This window comes from Narcine bancroftii, chromosome 6, assembly GCF_036971445.1.
Source record: "Narcine bancroftii isolate sNarBan1 chromosome 6, sNarBan1.hap1, whole genome shotgun sequence".
In the NCBI taxonomy this organism is placed as follows: Eukaryota; Metazoa; Chordata; class Chondrichthyes; order Torpediniformes; family Narcinidae; genus Narcine; species Narcine bancroftii.
The window spans coordinates 65,899,890-65,919,842 of record NC_091474.1 but is presented as its reverse complement, the minus strand read 5'-3'; the positions used below and the strand labels follow the sequence as shown (position 1 = coordinate 65,919,842).

The 19,953-nt window shown below is 48.4% G+C and overlaps 1 protein-coding gene across 6 annotated transcripts in view; it reads right to left on the bottom strand.

The window, feature by feature from the left end:
- Positions 1-19,953, bottom strand: part of arhgef10 (Rho guanine nucleotide exchange factor (GEF) 10) — a 266,890-nt gene that overhangs the window by 121,945 nt on the left and 124,992 nt on the right. For all 6 annotated transcript variants that reach the window (XM_069885202.1, XM_069885207.1, XM_069885208.1 and 3 more), the window contains 4 exons: positions 17,487-17,603; positions 14,599-14,691; positions 8,753-8,923; positions 828-973 (listed from right to left, as the gene is read on the bottom strand). In XM_069885202.1, the coding sequence (XP_069741303.1) occupies positions 828-973; positions 8,753-8,923; positions 14,599-14,691; positions 17,487-17,603 (527 nt within the window). The remainder of the gene's footprint in view (positions 1-827; positions 974-8,752; positions 8,924-14,598; positions 14,692-17,486; positions 17,604-19,953) is intronic.

Here is a 19,953-nt window from a genome sequence, read left to right as displayed (position 1 = left end):
CCAGGCATCCACCACTCTTCCAAATTTAAAAAAACCTACCTCTGACTGACATTGCCCCGAAACTCTCCTCCACTCTCCTTAAACAGACGTCCTCTGGTATTTGCTATTGTTGCCCAGGTAAAATGGTGCTGGCTGTCCACTGTCTATGCCCTTCCTCATCTTAGTCACCCCTTATCCTCCATTGCTCCAAAGACAAAAGCCCTAACTCACCACTCTCTTTGTAAAATAAATACTTACCTGTTGACATCTCCCCAAAACATTATTTCCACTTGCCTTAAACAAGTGTCCTCTGGTATTTACTACTGTCGTCCAGGGGTAAAAACACTGGCCATCCACCCTCTCTACGGACCTCGTATACACCTCTTGCTGCTCCAAAGAGAAAACTCCTAGCTCTGTCAGCTTTGCTTAATATATCATCATCTCCAATCCAGGCAACATCTTGGTTAATCCCCACTGCACCATCTTCAAAGGATCAACATCCTTTCCGTCATGAGGCGACCAGAACTGAACACAATTCTCGAAACGTGGTCTAAGAGAGCTGCAACTTGACCTCGCGGCCCTTGAACTCAATCCCCTGATGAATGAATGCCAGCACACCACATGCCTTCTTTAACCACTCTATTGAAAGGCACAGCAACTTTGAGGGATCTGTGGACCAGGACCGCGAGGTCCTTTTCTTCCCCTTCCTCACTCTCTCCTGGAAACGTCACATAGAAATTGACTGGCAACAACTGCTTTCACCAGGTTAAAATGTGCAAACACAGTTACTGAGAACCAGCATTATTAAACAGGAGCAGTCATACCAAAACATCGTTTGCTGCACATACCGGGAACTGACCGTGGCACACATGAGTACATCATTCAGCATGAAGAGTCGTCGTTCTTTGGTTTTCACCATTTCTCCCCTTTCATTGTAAACCGTTTCCACCATGTCATCTGACCTGATGAGGTATCTGTTTCCACTGTGAAGGAGCTGAATTATATAGAGAAATAGGATGTAACGAACACATATACACATACGTATTGTACCAACTTTAAACTGCGGCTGCCTTTAGTTGACAATGCATTGAAGTTGAGTCCAAAAATGTACCTCGTGTCCTGCCCACTGGGCAGGGTAAAATTAGAAGCCTGTTTCTTTCATCAGAGGTCACCGATATCCTCAGACTGATGACCCAGGATGAAATGATACCATTCCATCCATATTCTAACACAGTTAAATTAATATGTTGTCCAGACATGACACAGTAGAATGAGACATTTTCTGGGGAACTCACTGAGTTTCGAGTCAGTGTTGGAAAGTGGGTTTGGCATGTGAGAGGGGCACGAGAACTGAAGTCCCAGAGGGAAAACGGGAGCACTGGAACCGACCGGTGCCCCAGGGAGTCAAAGGGAGCACTGGAACTGGTGCCCCAGGGAGTTAAAGGGAAGCACTGGAACTGGTGCCCCAGGGAGTTAAAGGGAAGCACTGGAACTGGTGCCCCAGGGAGTCAAAGGGAAGCACTGGAACTGGCGCCCCAGGGAGTTAAAGGGAGCACTGGAACTGGCGTCCCAGAGAGTCAAAGGGAGCACTGGAACTGGCGCCCCAGGGAGTCAAAGGGAGCACTGGAACTGGCGCCCCAAGGAGTCAAAGGGAGCACTGGAACTGGCACCCCAGGGAGTCAAAGGGAGCACTGGAACAGGTGACCCAGGGGGTTAAAGGGAGAACTGGAACTGGGGCCCCAGGGAGTCAAAGGGAAGCACTGGAACTGGCGCCCCAGGGAGTTAAAGGGAGCACTGGAACTGGCGTCCCAGAGAGTCAAAGGGAGCACTGGAACTGGCGCCCCAGGGAGTCAAAGGGAGCACTGGAACTGGCGCCCCAAGGAGTCAAAGGGAGCACTGGAACTGGCACCCCAGGGAGTCAAAGGGAGCACTGGAACAGGTGACCCAGGGGGTTAAAGGGAGAACTGGAACTGGGGCCCCAGGGAGTCAAAGGGAGCACTGGAACTGGCGCCCCAGGGAGTCAAAGTGACCACTGGAATTGGCGACCCAGGGAGTTAAATGGAGCACTGGAATTGGCGACCCAGGGAGTTAAATGGAGCACTGGAATTGGCCTTTAATACTCTCACTAATCAAGAACCCTTTAAATAGACCCAATGACCTGGCCTCCACAGCTACTTGATCATTGCTGATCCCACTTTCCTGCCCTATTCCCCCTCTTGTTCCCAATCCACATCCCCCGTCCCATTCACAATCCCCCATCCCGTCCCCCTGTCCCATCCCTCTATCCCTGTCCCGTTCGCCCCATCCCCTGTCCTGTCCCCCACCCCATTCCCTGTTCCCGATCCTCTGTTCCGTCCCCGATCCCCATTCCTAATTCCACCCTTCCGTCCTGATCCCATTTGCGATCCCATTCCCGGTGGTGGTTCCTGTGGGGAGTGGTACCAAAGCGCCATCTGCTGGTACACTGTGACAAGGAAGCCGGTCAGTTGCGCAGAGAATCTACTACTCATGCCACCCATCAAAATTCAATTAACTTCCCCCACAGGCTTCATCCAACACTCAGCAGCAGCTTCGCATGAAGGGATTGCCTGCTGGTTATAGTGAAGCACGTGCCAGGAAAGAAATGTTAACGTGTTATGAATGTAATTTTGGCCAACATCATTTTTACATCAGTCCCACTGGAGACAACAGAAAATAATCTATTAGGGGAGAGTTTCCTGGATATCCTTTTTTTACAAAAAAAAGGTGAATTCCTGTCTGCTGAAAAGTGATTAAAAAATAACAGAAAAGGCCAGTTTCAATGCACACTAAATCAGGTCAACAGGCTCTCTTGACTTCAGGCAACAAATGACTCTATGAGCCGGCATGGATGACTGCACCATCTCCTTGAAATTGCCTCGTGCCATTTCTCGGGAGAATATTCTTGCAACCAGAGGCAGCAAGCAGACTGTAGGAGAGGCTCCTCTGAAGAACTTATTTTGCTGCTATCTTTATCTAAGTGGCAACCTGTTCCTCATCATTCATCCACTCTGAAAGCAAGGATGCCACCACCACCGCGAGTTCTCCCAGAGACTTGCTCAGTCATCGGCCCCTCTCTTGACTTGATAAATAAAGATCAATGCACAGAATGCAGCAGTCAGGGGAAGTAAAAGGGCAGTCAGTGCTTCGGGCCTGAGCTCTCCGCCAGAAACATGGACAATCAGGTGGATGGTCTCAATTAAAAGGTGGGTGGACAGGCGGGGAGGGAGAAAGGGTAGGAGCAACGCCTGGTATTCCATCTTGCCAGGCTCCAACCAGACGACATCAATATCAACCTCCTGTTTCTGGTGATCCCCCGACCCCCCGGTCTCTCTCTTTACCTTCCTCCAGCTACCACCACCTTCTCATCCCTCTCCTGGCAGAGAGCTACCGTCGACCCCTTCTCCCATCACTTCTCAGCCTTTTCTGTCTTCTGTCCTCCATAACATAACATAACAATTACAGCACGGAAACAGGCCATTAGGCCCTTCTAGTCCGCACCGAACCAAACACCCCTTTCTAATCCCACCTCCCTGCACAATGCCCATAACCCTCCATCTTCTTCTCATCCATATACCTGTCCAACCTTTTCTTAAATAATACAATTGACTCCGCCGCCACTATTTCTCCCGGAATATCATTCCACACAGCTACCACTCTCTGAGTAAAGAAGTTCCCCCTCATGTTACCTCTAAACCTCTGCCCCTTAATTCTTAACTCATGTCCTCTTGTTTTAAACTTTCCTCCTCTTAACGGAAATAGTCTATCCACATCCATTCTGTCTATCCCTTTCATAATCTTAAATACTTCTATCAAATCCCCTCTCAACCTTCTACGCTCCAAAGAATAAAGACCCAATCTGTCCAATCTCTCCCCATACTCCAGATGCTTAAACCCAGGCAACATTCTGGTAAACCTTCTCTGCACTCTCTCCACTCTGTTTATATCCTTCCTATAATTAGGCGACCAGAACTGCACACAGAACTCCAAATTAGGCCGCACCAACGTCTTATACAATCTCAACATCACCTCCCAACTCCTATATTCCATGCAATGATTGATAAAGGCCAGCATACTAAAAGCCTTCTTCACCACCCTATTCACGTGAGTTTCTACCTTCAGGGAACGATGTACCGTCACTCCTAAATCTTTCTGCTCTTCTGTATTCCTCAATGCTCTCCCATTTACCACATATGTCCTATTCTGATTCTTCTTACCAAAATGAAGCACCTCACACTTATCAGCATTAAATTCCATCTGCCATTTTTCAGCCCACTTTTCTAAGCAGCCCAAATCCCTCTGCAATCCTTGAAAACCTTCTTCATTATCCACTATTCCACCTATCTTAGTATCGTCTGCATATTTACTAATCCAATTCACCACCCCATCATCTAGATCATTAATGTATATAACGAACAACAATGGGCCCAATACAGATCCTTGAGGCACACCACTGGTCACCGGCCTCCAACCTGACAGACAATTATCCACTACCACTCTCTGGCCTCTCCCTTTCAGCCAATGTTCAATCCCACCTGTATTCACCTACGACCTCTTAGCCTGTGCTTTGATTATTATTTTAATATCTGGTTCGGGGTTCTAGCCGTGCGCTCCGTTACCTGCATTAAAAGGGAACAGGTGCTTCACAACGTTTGGAAAATCTCATGAAGGTAAAAGATGGGAGTCTAAATTTAAATCCTTTCTTTCTATTTGTTGATCTGCCAGTGACCAGACTCCCAAATGGTCCTCATTTTGATGTTGCCACTTTGGGACCCACTGTGTAAATGTTGCAGAAAACACACATTAAATTGAGAACTAGGTCACGATTGGTGGATCTTCACAGATGAAGCCATCCACGTTGCGAGAAATGGGCAGCTTCTGTTTCCAGTACGACACTCCTCTTCTGAAGTAAAGTCAGACTCCCTTCACTGGCAAGTTTCTGAAGCACGGTATTCCATTGACCCCCCCCTCCCCCCCACAGAACTGGGGAAGAAGCACTTGCCTCTGCTTTGTTGACAGTGTGAGAAGAGCTTAGTGGATGAATGGAGTTGGTTGGGTCATCAAAGTGACAGCAGTGGAGGAAAGGAAGAGGAGGGCATTTCCTCTTCTTGGTCATACCATTGCACAGCACTTGTGCATCACATGTGAGCTGAAGAGTTTGAATGGAATTGCGAAGGCTGCTTCACACTGCAGAACTTTCCATGTATCTCCTCTGCCCCAAGGCCACTAGAAATATCTAAAGGCGGCAAAGGCTTGACCAACTTCTGGGAGTTCATCTCAGGGCCTGAATTAGTCCAGCTACTGCCACCATCCCCTTCACTTTTCTCAAGAACAACTTCAATTTTTGGAAGTGTTTTCCTTCGGATTTGAGGTAGAGATCCTTGCAATGCACACGGTATCCAGAGGAAGTGAAGGGCGACCAACATTTCAGGCCTGGGCCCGTGGTCGAGGAGTTGAAGGTAACCAAATGCAGAGGGATCTGGGAGCCCTCGAGCAGGAGAGCTTGAAGGTAAACTTGCACATTGAGATGGCGGTGAAGAAAGCAAATGCAAGGCTAGCGTTCATTTCAAGAATATAGAATGTAAGAGCAGGGAGGGGATGTTGAAGGATAAGCAAACACAGGCAGGTGTCTGAATAAAGAGGTGGGGGAGGGAAAGAGAGGAGAGAAAGAGAGGAGAGGAGAAGGGAGAGAGGGGAGAGAGAGGAGAGGGAAGGAGAGGGGAGAGAGGGAAGGAGAGGGGAGAGAGGGAAGGAGAGAGGGAGGGAGAGAGGGAGGGAGAGGGGGAGGGAGAGGGGGAGGGAGAGGGGGAGGGAGAGGGGGAGGGAGAGGGGGAGGGAGAGGGGGAGGGAGAGGGGGAGGGAGAGGGGGAGGGAGAGGGGGAGGGAGAGGGGGAGGGAGAGGGGGAGGGAGAGGGGGAGGGAGAGGGGGAGGGAGAGGGGGAGGGAGAGGGGGAGGGAGAGGGGGAGGGAGAGGGGGAGGGAGAGGGGGAGGGAGAGGGGGAGGGAGAGGGGGAGGGAGAGGGGGAGGGAGAGGGGGAGGGAGAGAGGGCGGGAGAGGGCGGGAGAGGGCGGGAGAGGGCGGGAGAGGGCGGGAGAGGGCGGGAGAGGGCGGGAGAGGGCGGGAGAGGGCGGGAGAGGGCGGGAGAGGGCGGGAGAGGGGAGAGGGCGGGAGAGGGGAGAGGGCGGGAGAGGGGAGAGAGCGGGAGAGGGCGGGAGAGGGGAGAGGGCGGGAGAGGGGAGAGGGCGGGAGAGGGGAGAGGGCGGGAGAGGGGAGAGGGCGGGAGAGGGGAGAGGGCGGGAGAGGGGAGAGGGCGGGAGAGGGGAGAGGGCGGGAGAGGGGAGAGGGCGGGAGAGGGGAGAGGGCGGGAGAGGGGAGAGGGCGGGAGAGGGGAGAGGGCGGGAGAGGGGAGAGGGCAGGAGAGGGGAGAGGGCAGGAGGGGGCGGGAGAGGGGGGGAGAGGGGGGGAGAGGGGAGAGGGGAGAGGGCGGGAGAGGGCGGGAGAGGGGAGAGGGCGGGAGAGGGGAGAGGGCGGGAGAGGGGAGAGGGCGGGAGAGGGCGGGAGAGGACGGGAGAGGGGAGAGGGCGGGAGAGGGGAGAGGGCGGGAGAGGGGAGAGGAGGTGAGAGGGTGGGAGAGGAGGGGAGGAGGGGGGAGGAGGGGGGAGGAGGGGGGAGGAGGGGGGAGGAAGGGGGAGGAAGGGGGAGGAAGGGGGAGGAAGGGGGAGGAAGGGGGAGGAGGGGGGAGGAGGGGGGAGGAAGGGGGGAGGAAGGGGGGAGGAGGGGGGAGGAGGGGGGAGGAGGGGGAGGAGGGGGGAGGAGGGGGGAGGAGGGGGGAGGAGGGGGGAGGAGGGGGGAGGAGGGGGGGAGCAGGGGGGAGGAGGGGGGAGGAGGGGGGAGGAGGGGGGAGGAGGGGGGAGGAGGGGGGGAGGAGGGGGGGAGGAGGGGGGGAGGAGGGGGGGAGGAGGAGGGGAGGAGGGGGGGAGGAGGGGGGAGGAGGGGAGGAGGGGGGAGGAGGGGGGGAGGAGGGGGGAGGAGGGGGGAGGAGGGGGGAGGAGGGGGGAGGAGGGGGGAGGAGGGGGGAGGAGGGGGGAGGAAAGGGAAGGAGAGGGAAGGAGAGGAGAGAGGGAAGGAGAGGAGAGAGGGAAGGAGAGGAGAGAGGGAAGGAGAGGAGAGAGGGAAGGAGAGGAGAGAGGGAAGGAGAGGAGAGAGGGAAGGAGAGGAGAGAGAGGAGACGAAAGGGAAGGAGAGGAGAGAGAGGAGACGAAAGGGAAGGAGAGGAAAGGGAAGGAGACGAAAGGGAAGGAGACAAAAGGGAAGGAGACGAAAGGGAAGGAGACGAAAGGGAAGGAGACGAAAGGGAAGGAGACGAAAGGGAAGGAGAGAGGGGAGAGGAGAGCAGAGAGGGGAGAGGAGAGGAGATGGAAGTTGAGGGGAGAGGGGAGGAAAGGAGAGAGTGAAGGAGAGGAGAAAGGGGAGGATGACAAACAGTGTTTGTCCTGACCACAACACACACACACACACAGATGGCACATAAAATCACATATGTACATAAAGATATTATACAAAATAGTTATAAATAATTTGAAATAATTTACTTGGTTACTGTTCATCAATCTCACAGCCTGCAGGAAGAAGCTCTTTCCCAGCCTGGCCATCCCGATTTTGATGCTCCTGTACCTCCTTCCTGGTGGTAGTGGGTCAAAGATACCTTTTGATGGATGGAAAGGGTTATCGATAATTCTTCAGGTGAATGTCATCAACAGAGGAAAGGGAGACCCTGGGATCTTCTCGACTGTTTTCATGATCCTCTGTATGATTTCCAGTCCGATGCTTTACAGCTACCATCCCACACGGTGATGCAGCCAGACAGGACACTACCAATTGCTCTCCAGTAACATGTGGTCAAGTTGGGGGCCAGTTGCCCTCCTCAGCCTCCTTAGGAAGTTCAGACGCTGTTGCACCTTGACTAATGAGAAGTTGTGGTTCCTGAGTATGTTGTCCATTCCGTGTACATCAAGGTATTGTGCTCTCCACTCTTTCCACGGAGGAACTACTGATGTGTAATGGAGAATAGTTCATCTTTGCCCTCCTGAGGTCCAAAAATCATTTAATTTATCTTCTCCACATTGAGATTCAGGTTGTTGTTCTCGCTCCATTTGATGAGCCTCCCAACCTCCTCTCTGTAAGCCAACTCCAGGTTTGGATCTTGCAGAAGTTAACACCAAATATGACCATCTTGTTGACTCTTCATCCCCGATAGTGAATTCAGTGCAAGACAGACACGAAGTGGTGAGCAAAATCTTGGACCAAGTCTGTGTTATTTCCAGAGGCTTACTGTCCTCCAGTCAGAAGAACCAGTGGGGACATTGGAGAAGGAACTGGCCAGCTTCATTTACCTTTACACCCACCCAGAGACCATCCAGCCTTCACTTCTGTGGAGTTGTTTGTGCAAGGGGTGAACAATCGAGGGGACATTTAAAACCATGCACAACAATGCTCACAATCTGAACTGGACCTGACACCTGGTGAATCTCAGGCAGTGAGAACCTCACATGATTTCACCATAATTTCTGCATGTGACTCATTTGGCAATGGTGAAACTAACTGGGTTAACTGCTTTTTAAAAAATTTAACTTTAACAATACAGCGGGGTAGAAGGCCCCTCTGGGCCTATGAAACCCGAGCTGCCCAATTGCAAGCAATTTACTGACCAACCCAGCACATGCAAAGAGAGACTGTTACTTCCACAGATTCTACCTTGTTCAGGTAACGCTCATTCATGGCTTTTGCGATCTGTTTCATTTCGCAGCACTGATCTGCTTCTCGCTTCTGCTCATTCAGTTTCTCTGCCAGTGTCTCCAGTTCAGTGAGAGCCATCTGGAGTGGCAGTCTGTCAGCGTGTCCCTTGGGCGTGTTCCTCAGCATGTCCTGAAGAAATCAATACATCCACATTGAATGTGGTCACTTAACTGCAGGAAAGATAGCAGTGAGATTGAAAGGGTGCAGAAAAGATTTCCAAGGATGTTGCTGGGACTTGAGGAGCCGAGCTACAGGGAAAGGATAGGATTTTATTCCTTGGAGCGTTGGAGGAGGGATTTGATAAAGGTATACAAAATTATGATGGTATAGATAGACTAAATGTATGTAGGCTTTTCCACTAAGATTACATGAGACAATTCTTCTTCTACAAGATCTTTTTTTGAGGGAAAAATTGGGACCAGCAATGACCCGACCTGAATGCAGCGAAGTGGAGATTCTAATTTGAAAGGGGAATGTGTGCCAATTTATTTCTAAGATGTATTACATATTCCAAAGTGAGCGTTTGAAACCGTGCCTACAAAGGTTGAGGGAGAGATGGGAATCGGTCGTGGGTACAACAATCAATGATGAATGGTGGTAGGACCCATGTCTGGACAGTGCGACAGGGGTCATCAGCGGCAGATATAGGTTGGTGCAGGATAACTACCCCCACCAGTTGTACCTTACACCTCAGAAACTGCACAGATCGAAGTTGAAGATTTCAGAAATGCGTTTCAGATGTGGTGTGAAGGTGGGAACTTTCGTCCACCCTGTCTGGCTGCGCTCAAAGCTGAGACCTCTTTGGGAAGACCTAGGGGATATTCTAAAAAAAAATTACATGAGTGGATTTTCCACAGGATTCGGAGCTGTTCCTCTTGGAGGATATTGGAGAAGTGCAGTTTAGACTGACTAAATTCCACATTTTGTTTGTGAAGGTCGCTTTGGTGATGACCAGAAAGTGTATAGCGGTTTCGTGGAAGTCCGACTCCAAGCTAAATACCACACAATGGAATATGGAAATGCAGAGATGCATTCCCCTGGAGAAAATCACACAACCTTAGAAGGGAACATGACGCATTTGGTGGAGTATGGCAGCCTTATTTGGAGTTCATTGGTACTCAGATAGATTGATACCCCCCCCCTTTTAAATAGGGGTAAAGTTAAATTATCCCTGTACGGCCAGAGGTGTGATCATGGAAATAAGACTTGGTGTGGACAACATGCCTGCCCTTTTCTTTTCAGCTCCTTCATTATTTTTTTTCTTTTGACTTTCTTTCTTTCCGAGTGTTTTCTTTGAATAGTGTTGCCGTTGTGATTTCTTTTCATTCCAGGTCCAGATGGGGGTCGTGTGGCCCATGAGTGGGATCGAGATAAGTTTTTGGAATGTATTCGCTTTGGTAGGTGGGGGGCAGGGGGTTGGGACAAATACTTACTGTCATGTTCTAAGGTGCTAAATCTCTCAGGCTTAGAAGGAGCATGAGATTTTAGTGGATTTCTTGGGATCAAATTTGCTGACACAATAGCTCTAAAACAAAGTACCATTTCAGTTTTGGGTACTGGAAATACAAATTAAAATGTGCAAATCATTGATTGTTTTTTAATTTTATTTTTGAAGGATTGTGGGTGCAGGAAAGTAACAACAAGGAAAAAGAACAACAATGAGCTTGTGAGGTAGCAGAACAGGTTGAGAAATGGTTAATGGTGCTGTCTTGTGACTCCACCTTTGGACAGGACGTGTGGTTGGGAGTGGGGCGCGTTCAGACAGGACATGCGTGGTTGCGAGTGGAGCGTGTTCGGACAGGGCGTGCATGGTTGCGAGTGGAGCGCGTTCGGACAAGGCATGCCTGGTTGCGAATGGAGCACATTTGGACAGGACGTGCGTGGTTGGGAGTGAGGTGCGTTTGGACAGGAGGTGTATGGTTGGGAGTCGGGCGCGTTCGGACAGGACGTGAGTGGTTGGGAGTGGAGTGAGTTTGGACAGGACATGCTTGATTGGGAGTGGAGCATGTGGTTGGGAGTGGGGCATCTTCGACAGGATGCATGTGGTTGGGAGTGGGGCACATTTGAACAGGTGCAATGCAGGAAAGGGGATGCACTGGTCAAAAACAAGAGGCTGACTGGAAATAAGAGCAGAAAGTAATGACCTTCAGGAGCACTGGCTGGGTTCATGGACCTTCAGGGAGTATGGAAGAAGGCTCATGGACAGCAGGAGGGCACACAATAAAACAGGAGCCTTGGGGGTAGGAGTCAAAAACGATTGCAGAGTTATTGGGCCTGCCTATTTAATACGTTAATTGAGTGCCAGATTATTTCCACGTTCCAATTTTACACAGGTTATACCTCTCTTATCCAGCACTCTGTGGTCCAGCAACTCCCTTGGTCCGCCTCCACTATTTGAATCATGGCTGATGCACTCAACCCCATTCTCCTGCCTTCTCCCCATAACCTTTGAGGCTCTGACTTATTGAAAACCTATCAACCTCTGCTCTGAATCTGCCCAATTTCTTGGCCTCTGCAGCCATCTGTGGCAATGAATTACACAGATTCACCGCCCTCTGTCCGAAGAAATAGTTCCTCAATGTCAAAATCCTGGAAAAGATGGTCCAGTCAGCTTAAAATCCAGTACAGGAGAACACCGGCATCCAAAGCCATCCAAACTTCGATGCACGAGGAACATTTTTGGAGAACAAGGGTCAGAATGAATGGCTAGTGTGGTTTTCAGAAGTCTTGCTTCGACAAATAGGAAACAAAAATTAAAAACAAGTTGGCCAAAAATGCAACAGAAACATTTTCATTTTTAAAATGAAGTTAAACAAGAAAGTCTGCAGATACTAGGGTTGTGAGCAGTACACAAAAGTGCAAGAGAAACTCAGGAGGACACACAGAACTCAGATGATTTACAGCGTGGCCAACGTTTTGGGCCTGGGCCCTTTGTCGGGAAAGATGGTTCCTCTGTGGATGTTGCATGATTCTCCTGCCTGTTTTTAAGGTGGCTTGAGAGAAGGAAGTTGGATCACACCCTTGATCTTTCAACAGTTGAAGTGATTATTGAAGACAAAGCACTGACAAAAATAAAATCCTGGTCCTCTGGTTTGTCTTGGACATCTATCCGAATTGTAGGGGCAATGACCTCTGGATTAGCTGCTCCTTTCAGCAATTCCCTGTTATATACTAAACTGAATATCTCCTCCAATTACATGGAAGAATGAGACATTTACCACTTGCTGGGGCCAAGAATGGAAAATATTTGTTTCACTTTTTCCTCAAGATGTAGTCCAAGATAATGTCTCCAACATCATAAAGGACCCCTCCCCCCCCCCCCCCCACCTCGGTCATAACCTCTTCTTTAGGCAGAAGATACAGAAGTCTGAACAACAGCACCTCGAGGCTTGAGAACAGTTTTGTCCAACAGTTATCAGGCTTTTGAACCTCCTCTTGTTATACTGATCAGGGACTGCTCTGACAGGACTCTCCGCACTATTGCAAAGCCACTTTATTTGCATGAGGGGAAACTAAATGTTTATTATCTATCTTTTATATTTATTGCCTTTTTAATTATGCACATCATTCCAGTTGTGCTTTTTTTTAGCTGCAGCAAGAATTTTGGTGCAAGATATGTATGACAATAAACTTGCAGCATTACAAGAGGTTCATTATCTTCAGTAGCAACACTGTTATGGACCTTGACTGTTGTGTTCTTTGACTGAGGACCGGACTGAATTTACTGCTGGGGATTTGACAGGTGTAGTAGCGCTAAGCTACCCCTAGGGGACTTTGACTGCTGTCAAAGGACCGAACTTGCCACAGGGGATTTGACAGCCACTAGAAACTGTAGTAGTGCCAAGCTGCCACTAGGAAATTTTGAAAGCGGTGAAAGCGCGGGAACCAGGCACTGGAAGTCTGTGGGCTTGCAGGAGAGCGAGCCTGCATCTGCCAACCTCCCCGCCAATGGGGAGAGCTAGAGGTCACGCTGGGGCAGTTTAAAATGCCCAGTGCGCTAGTTTTGAGGGGAGATTAGTCAGTGGAGTGTGAGGAATTGACAGTGATGTATATGAAGATCACCCTCAAGGAAGATCAAGGAAGAGGGCTTGGGTGCCAGAAGGGCACTTGTGAACCCTAAGGTAGGCTTCGAAGGGTCACCAGACCATTCAAGACAAGGTGTCCGAAGAAGAGGACCCGCGTGCCAGAGGGGCACTTGTGAACCCTCAAGTAGGCTTCGGAGGTGTGAACCTCATATAGGGACCAGGAAATTCTTGGATAAAGGAAGTGAAGGGCGGTGGTAGCCCCACTCGAACCACAAGGCAGTCTTGTGTTCCCCTGACAGTCTTGACGTGACTGACTTGGGGGTTCTGGTTTTATTTTTTTGGGGGGCATTTGTCTGAGGTTTTTCCCCCACATAGACTGTATAATAGTCTGTTGTTGATATAGAGTTGCCATTAAGGCTGGGTGTTCAGGTGTTAAGTTTATTGAGTTAATTCTATTATTGTTAGTTTGGTTCATAAATTTTGTGTTAAACTTAACTCATTCGTTTGTGTTCCTCCCAATTTCTGCTGGGAAATTTAATAACACTGGACAGCCAAAAAAAAAACCCTGAACTCACACTCACTTCCATCTCCTTCCCTGATACTTTATAAAACCAGAGACAGCGGGCTTATTATTAAAAAGAGAGTAACATATATTTTGGCGTATAAGACAATCCTTGAAGCACCCCAAAATACATCAAAATCAGGGGTCCTCTTACAGACCAGATACAAAAATGTGACCTTAAAATAATACTACTCGATTAGTTCAATCAGACCCCACCCTACAACAAGTTTTTAAGCTACTGGTATATTAAAATTTTTATTGCTTTTAAACAAAACCACATCTAATATCCTTTGAAATCACCATCATCGTCTGAGGCAAAGAATTGGCCAAGCACATCCAGAGTATCACTGTTTACACTGTTGACATGCGGGTCGCAGTCAGAATCTAGTTCCGCTTCGCCGCCAGTGTCCCACAGTTAATTGTCTAGCGTATCAAAATTCATGGTGGTGGGGGGGAGGTTTGTCCACGTTTCCAGTATTTGACCATGGAAACTGGTGTATCTGCCGCTAACGTATAATAAACTGGTGAAAACTGACAACTTTACGACCAAGATCTTTCGGTAGTTTCTGACCAATTTTTGGTTTTTGTCGTATCACCAGATTTTTCCTGTTCACGAAATGGCCACACCAGCCGACTGCAGCCTCAAAATCGTTCCTGAGTTCTGGGTTTGACCTTGCCCACTTCAGTGTGCAGGCTCGGATTTTATTTCTTGTGCGATCTTGCCTCTGTTCGAGCGCCCATTCTGGCCAGCGAACGATTCCTCTTCTCCACGCTCTTCCCATCTTCTCAGTTACGTCCAATGTCCTTGCAGCAGCCCCGTTGGTAGATTCCTCGGCCACTTCAATGGCCTTTAACTTAAAACTCGCTTCATACTTGCTTCGCTTTGCTGGGGGCTCCGTAATAATGCCCACCTTCCAGCCACGCCCAACAGCTCAGTCAGCACACGTATTTTTTTGTGGGGGGGTCGTCTTATACACGCAATATTTGATTAAAAACTATTAAATTCAGGCTGAAATTGAGGACCCGTCTTATCTGAAGGTCATCTTATACGCCAAACTATACGGCACATTTATTTTCAGGTGTGAAGGCAAGAACATTTCTGACCAAGACCAGCCAATGAAAATGCTTTGTGAACACAGACTAACAAAAGATCAATGTGTTCACTATGTTCTATCTTGTCAAAGGGTAACTCTCCTTTCGCTAGTGAATATACTGACCTGGAGCAGAAGGATGAACTGTGGAAACCGTTGAATTGGCTTCATCATCAAGCCATACAGTGTAATACGATCAGAGCTGGTCTCGTGGCAGTTCTGTGATGGCAGGAAACAATTTTTAGAATGCCAGCAAACAGCTAAGGCTAGCTTGCCTGCAGTATGTTTAACTCAGCAAAGCTTGAAATCAAACAATCCAGAAGCACAGAAGAAAATTTATCATTTCACTTTGGCTCTGTTTATTTTGGAAAGGATTCACGTGGGCACGCCATCTGTGTGGCTTGAAGAACTCTTAAACTGTGCGGAGGAATGGAGAGATCTTGGGATTCAGGCCCATGGATCCCGCAAGGTCGCCGGGCAAGTTGATGGGGTGGTGAAGGCAGCTGTCCTTCATTAATCAGGGGATTGGGTTCAAGAGATGTAAGGTGACACTGCAGTCACTCTCGTTAGACCACTCAGAGCACTGTATCCAGTCCTGGTTGAATCATTACAGGATGGATATAGAGGCTTTCGAGAGAGTGCAGAGGAGATTAATCGTGATGGCACCTGGATTGGAGAGTGTGTATTATGAAGCAACAAAGATAACTCAATGGAGGTGTACAAGATTACGAGGAGCCAAGACAGGATGGACCTTTTTGACCAGGGCAATAATAGCAAACATCAGAAGGTGAGTTAAGGGGAGATGAGGTATGATTTTGTTTTACTCAAGAGAGCGATGGGTGCCTGGAATACCTTTGTGGGAGATGGTGGTACCATAAGGCCATTTAAAAAACTTTTTCTTCCTGTGCCCATTTAAGGGTTCAACCCTCATTTTGAGGGTTGTGGGAGTGAGGTAGGGAAGGGTTGGTTTTCAGATGTCAGCACAACATTTTAGGGCTGAGAGATAGATCTATGCTCTGCTGTATAATTCTAAGTGCTGTTAAGAGCCCTGTAGATGGCGTCTAGGTTTTTGATGAGACTGGCTTCATTTCCACAGTGCGCCAGCAGGGGGAAGGTGCAGCACTGTACCAAGACATTACATCAAAGTCAAGCAGGTCAGCTGCGCTCTGTTAATTACCATCAGCAGGAGGTGGAGGTGTTTACACTGCTTTGTGAGCAGGGAGCACTGACCAACCCTGGAATAAAGGTAGAATATGAAGTGAATTCCATTCATCATCTCGGCGAAATATGCCCCTTGCTCTGCTTGAAACATGTTGTTCTTCCAGCCCACTGAGGTGGGAGTGCGGGATGCTACCGACTAGCACATTGCAGGCTGCAGGGTGCACTGAGGCTTGTTGCAGCCAACGCAGGGGGGTGGTGGGGGGGGGGGCTGTGGGGAAAGACCACAGTCTAGAGTCCCTCTGTTATTGGGCATTGAGGAGCTGAGACCAGAGAGGAAAGTCGCTCAAACAACAGTTGGGAGCGAGTAATGACAAGGTGCCACAGTGTTACAACATAGTAAATCAGAAGTCTAACTTTGGGCCCCGAGTGGTGCTGACGGAGGAGGTGGGGGCGCAAATGGAGAGAAGAATATCGGCCTCTCCTCCCCTCTCCACCTTCCGCAGGGACCGCTCCCTCCATGACTTCCCTGTCCACTCCTCCCTCTCTACCAATTGTACCCTCGTGTGGATATCCCAGTGGTCACCCACTCCAATTCTCTGTCCCATTCCCTTGCCGAAATGTCTGTCCATGGTCTCATGCACTGTCAGACTGAGACCACCCGTAAATTCTCTTCCCTCTCTCCTTTCGCACAGATATGATAAATTCCACCAAGTCCCTTATCACATCCAATTAACACCTTTCGTTGGTCTCGATTCCTCCCCCATTGTTTGAATTCTGAGACTTTCTGATATATCCTGTTTCTGGCTTTTCTGATTTCTCCTTGAAGAAGGGCTCAGGCCCGAAACATCAGTGATGTATCTTTGTCTCCTAGAGATGCTGAAAAGACTGGCTGAGTACCTCCAGCATTTCGAGTGTTTACCACAATCACAGCATCTGCAGCCTCTTGTATTTCACTCTGGGAGGTAACTTTGCCAGCCTGGGTGAGTTCGGCCAAGTTAACAACCCTCTGGAGTTTGTTCTTGTCCTGTGCATTGGCACCTCCATACCAGGCAGTGATGCAACCAGACAGAATGCTCTCCACAGTACATCTGTGTTTGAGAGTCTTTAGTGACACATCACATCTCTCCAAACTCCTCACAAAGTACAGCCACTGGTGAGCTTTCTTTGTGATTGCATCGACATGGAGGCTCCAGGACGGACCCTCAGAAGATCGTCAGGATAAAGAAAGAGGGAGACCAGGGAATGGGGTTAACAGAAATTGGAGAAGTCGACATTAATGCCGGCTGGTTGGAGAGTGCAGAGATGGCATGCAAGGCGTTGTTCTTCCAATCAGTGGGTGGCCTCAATTTGGCAGTATACAAGGCCACGTGCCAGTGGGGTGTGGAATTGAAATGGATGGCCACTGGGAGGTCCCCACTGCAGCAGCAGGACTTCCCAGTGACCAAACAGTTCCAGGGCTCTAAAGAATACGGATTAAATGCAGACAAATGGGATTAATCCAGAACATCAACTTGGTCAGCATGGGGGAGTTGGGTGAAGGGCCAGTTCTCTGATGCTAATGCTATAGGTCTATGAATCTAAAGATGAAAAGACTGGTTCCTGGTCAACCTACTGTCAACTGTGGTCGACAATTTGACCACAATAGATGCGCGAGAGGTAAGGAGCTAGAGTACATTGGGAGTATAAATCCCAGGCAAGTCTCACCAAGTGTGCACCAAATCGACGCCCTACATAGAGGAGGTAAACCCTCTCTTCCATTCCATTCGGTCGCATATCGACACAAGAACTGCGCATTGTAAATTGCTTTTAAAGCCCAAACAATATTTTTTTCCTCTACTGGGCACTTCACTTACTTTCAAAAATTCCAGGAAGGCGGGTTTGGTGGCACAGACTTTCTTCAGAATCCCCATGGCAGTGCTAAAATTGTTCACGTACTCGCTGTACGCGTCAAGGACCATTGACTTTGAAAACTGAAACAGAAATAAGTACAGCTCCAGAAATCATTCTTTTGAGTTTGACATAATCCATTGCTTGGAATCACCTGATAAACCAATGAAAAATGTGTATTGTTGCCCTCCCAGGGAGGGTTTACCCTTCGATGCTGAACAGTTTGGTACGTATTCAACTGAATCTGAGTTTCTGAAAGTCCCCTTAATGGATGTGAAGGTGAAGAGTTTAGGTTTCAAGCATAAACCAAGGTAGGACATTCATGATGGTAAACAGTGGGGCACTGAGGAATGGGGTAGAACAGAGAGATCTGGGAATACAGATACATAATTCCCTGAAAGTAGCATCACAGGGTCATAAAGAGAGCTTTTGGTGTGATGGCCTTCATAAATCACTGGGCGCAGGAGATGGAATGTTATGTTAAGAGGCAAAATTTGGAGTATTGTGTGCAGTTTTGGTCACCTAACTACAGGAAATATATCCATAAAATTGAAAGAGTGCAGAGAAGATTTACTAGGATATTGCCCAGACTTCAGGAACTGAGTTTCAGAGAAAGGCTAAACAGGTTAAGACTTTATTCTCTGGAGCGTAGAAGAATGAGGGGAGATTTGATCGAGGTATTTAAAATTATGAGGGGGATAGACAGAGTAAATGTAGATGGGCTTTTTCCGCTGAGGGAAGGTGAGATATAAACCAGAGGACATGGGTTAAGTGTGAAAGGGGAAAAGTTTAGGGGAAACTTCTTCACACAGAGAGTGGTGGGGATGTGGAACAAGCTGCCAGCTGAGGTGATGAATGCAGGCTCAATTTTAACATTTAATATGAATTTGGACAGGTACAAGGATGGGAGAGGTATGGAGGGCTACGGACTGGGTGCAGGTCAGTGGGACTAGGCAAAAATGGTTTGGCACAGACTGGAAGGGCCAGAGAGGCCTGTTTTTGAGCTGTAATGTTCCATGCTTCTAGATCAAATGAGCCAAAGGGTCCATTTCTGGGCTACAGTGTTCTATGGTTCTAAATAATATGTTCATTTTTAGAAGTCCAATTCAGGGGGAACAAATTTCAGGATGAAATTTTGCAAACTCCTGCATCAGCGAATGAGCCCTCCTCGGAACTACTCGATGTTGTGCTGCAGGGTTAACAGGCCACAAATCTGAATGATGCCAGTGAAACACTTCAAAACCAGTGACAACTCACGGAGATTTCAGCACTTTAAACTATTTCCCTAAGAAAGACGAACAAGGTTAGTGGATTAATGGGTTACATGGGTATATCTGGGTGGTGTGGGCTCGAAGGCCCTGATACTATGCTCTGACCCAAAATTTAATCTCTTTTAATTCAACAAGTGAAAAGATGAGATGTTTAGAGTTTAAGAATGGCTAACATTCATCCTCAACATGGCCTTTAAATTGTCATGACTGGATTTTTGGGGCCACTTCGAATTATATTGTCGTTGGTGAGTTACTATTTGTGGAAGAATCATTTAACTTTAATTTTAAATTTTAATTCAGACATACAGCTCGGTAATGGGCCTTCCTGCATCCCAGGCAAGTCTCACCAAGTGTGCACCAAATCGACGTCCTACATATAGGAGGTAAACCCTCTCTTCCATTCCATTCAGTCGCATATCGACACAAGAACTGCACATTGTAAATTGCTTTTACACGCCCATGCTGCCCAAACCTCCCAATTAACCTTCGACCCCCCATCCCACCCCGGTACATTTTTGAAGGGTGGGAGTGCCCAGAGAAAACCCATGCAAACACAGGGTGAACATACAAACCCCTTCTCGAGAGCGCTGAGTTCGAACCAGAGATGCTGTGGCTGTAATAGTGTCATGCTAACCATGCCACCGTAAATTATCTAAAACTGTGCAGTGAACTGAGAATGGTGTCTTCTACTGATGGTTGGCTCTTCCCCATCTCCCCATATATAACCATGGTTTCCACCCAAACCCTGAGCCTTTCTGAAGACCCTACCCTCAGTTATAAGCTAATAAAAGTGTATGCTCTCCTTCCAGTTGTGAGAACTTTTATTCACGCTACAAACGGAAGCCTCAAGATTCTTTCAAAAGGTTATTTTGAAATGCTTTTCTTTCATTTAGATTTTTGTTCCCCCCATTTAGAATTTGATCTCCTGAAAAAGCTTTAGTGATCGGGACTGGGATTCAAATCTTGCACTGTTTGTAAGGAGTTTGCACCTTCTCCCCATGTCTGCGTGGGTTTTTTCCGGAGGCTCCAGTTTCCTCCCACCGTTCGAAACATACCGGGGGCTGTAGTTAATTGGGTGTAAATTGGGCGGCATGGACTCGTGGACTGAAGTGGCCTTTTACCATGCTGTACATCTAAATATTTTTTAAAAATTCACATGTGA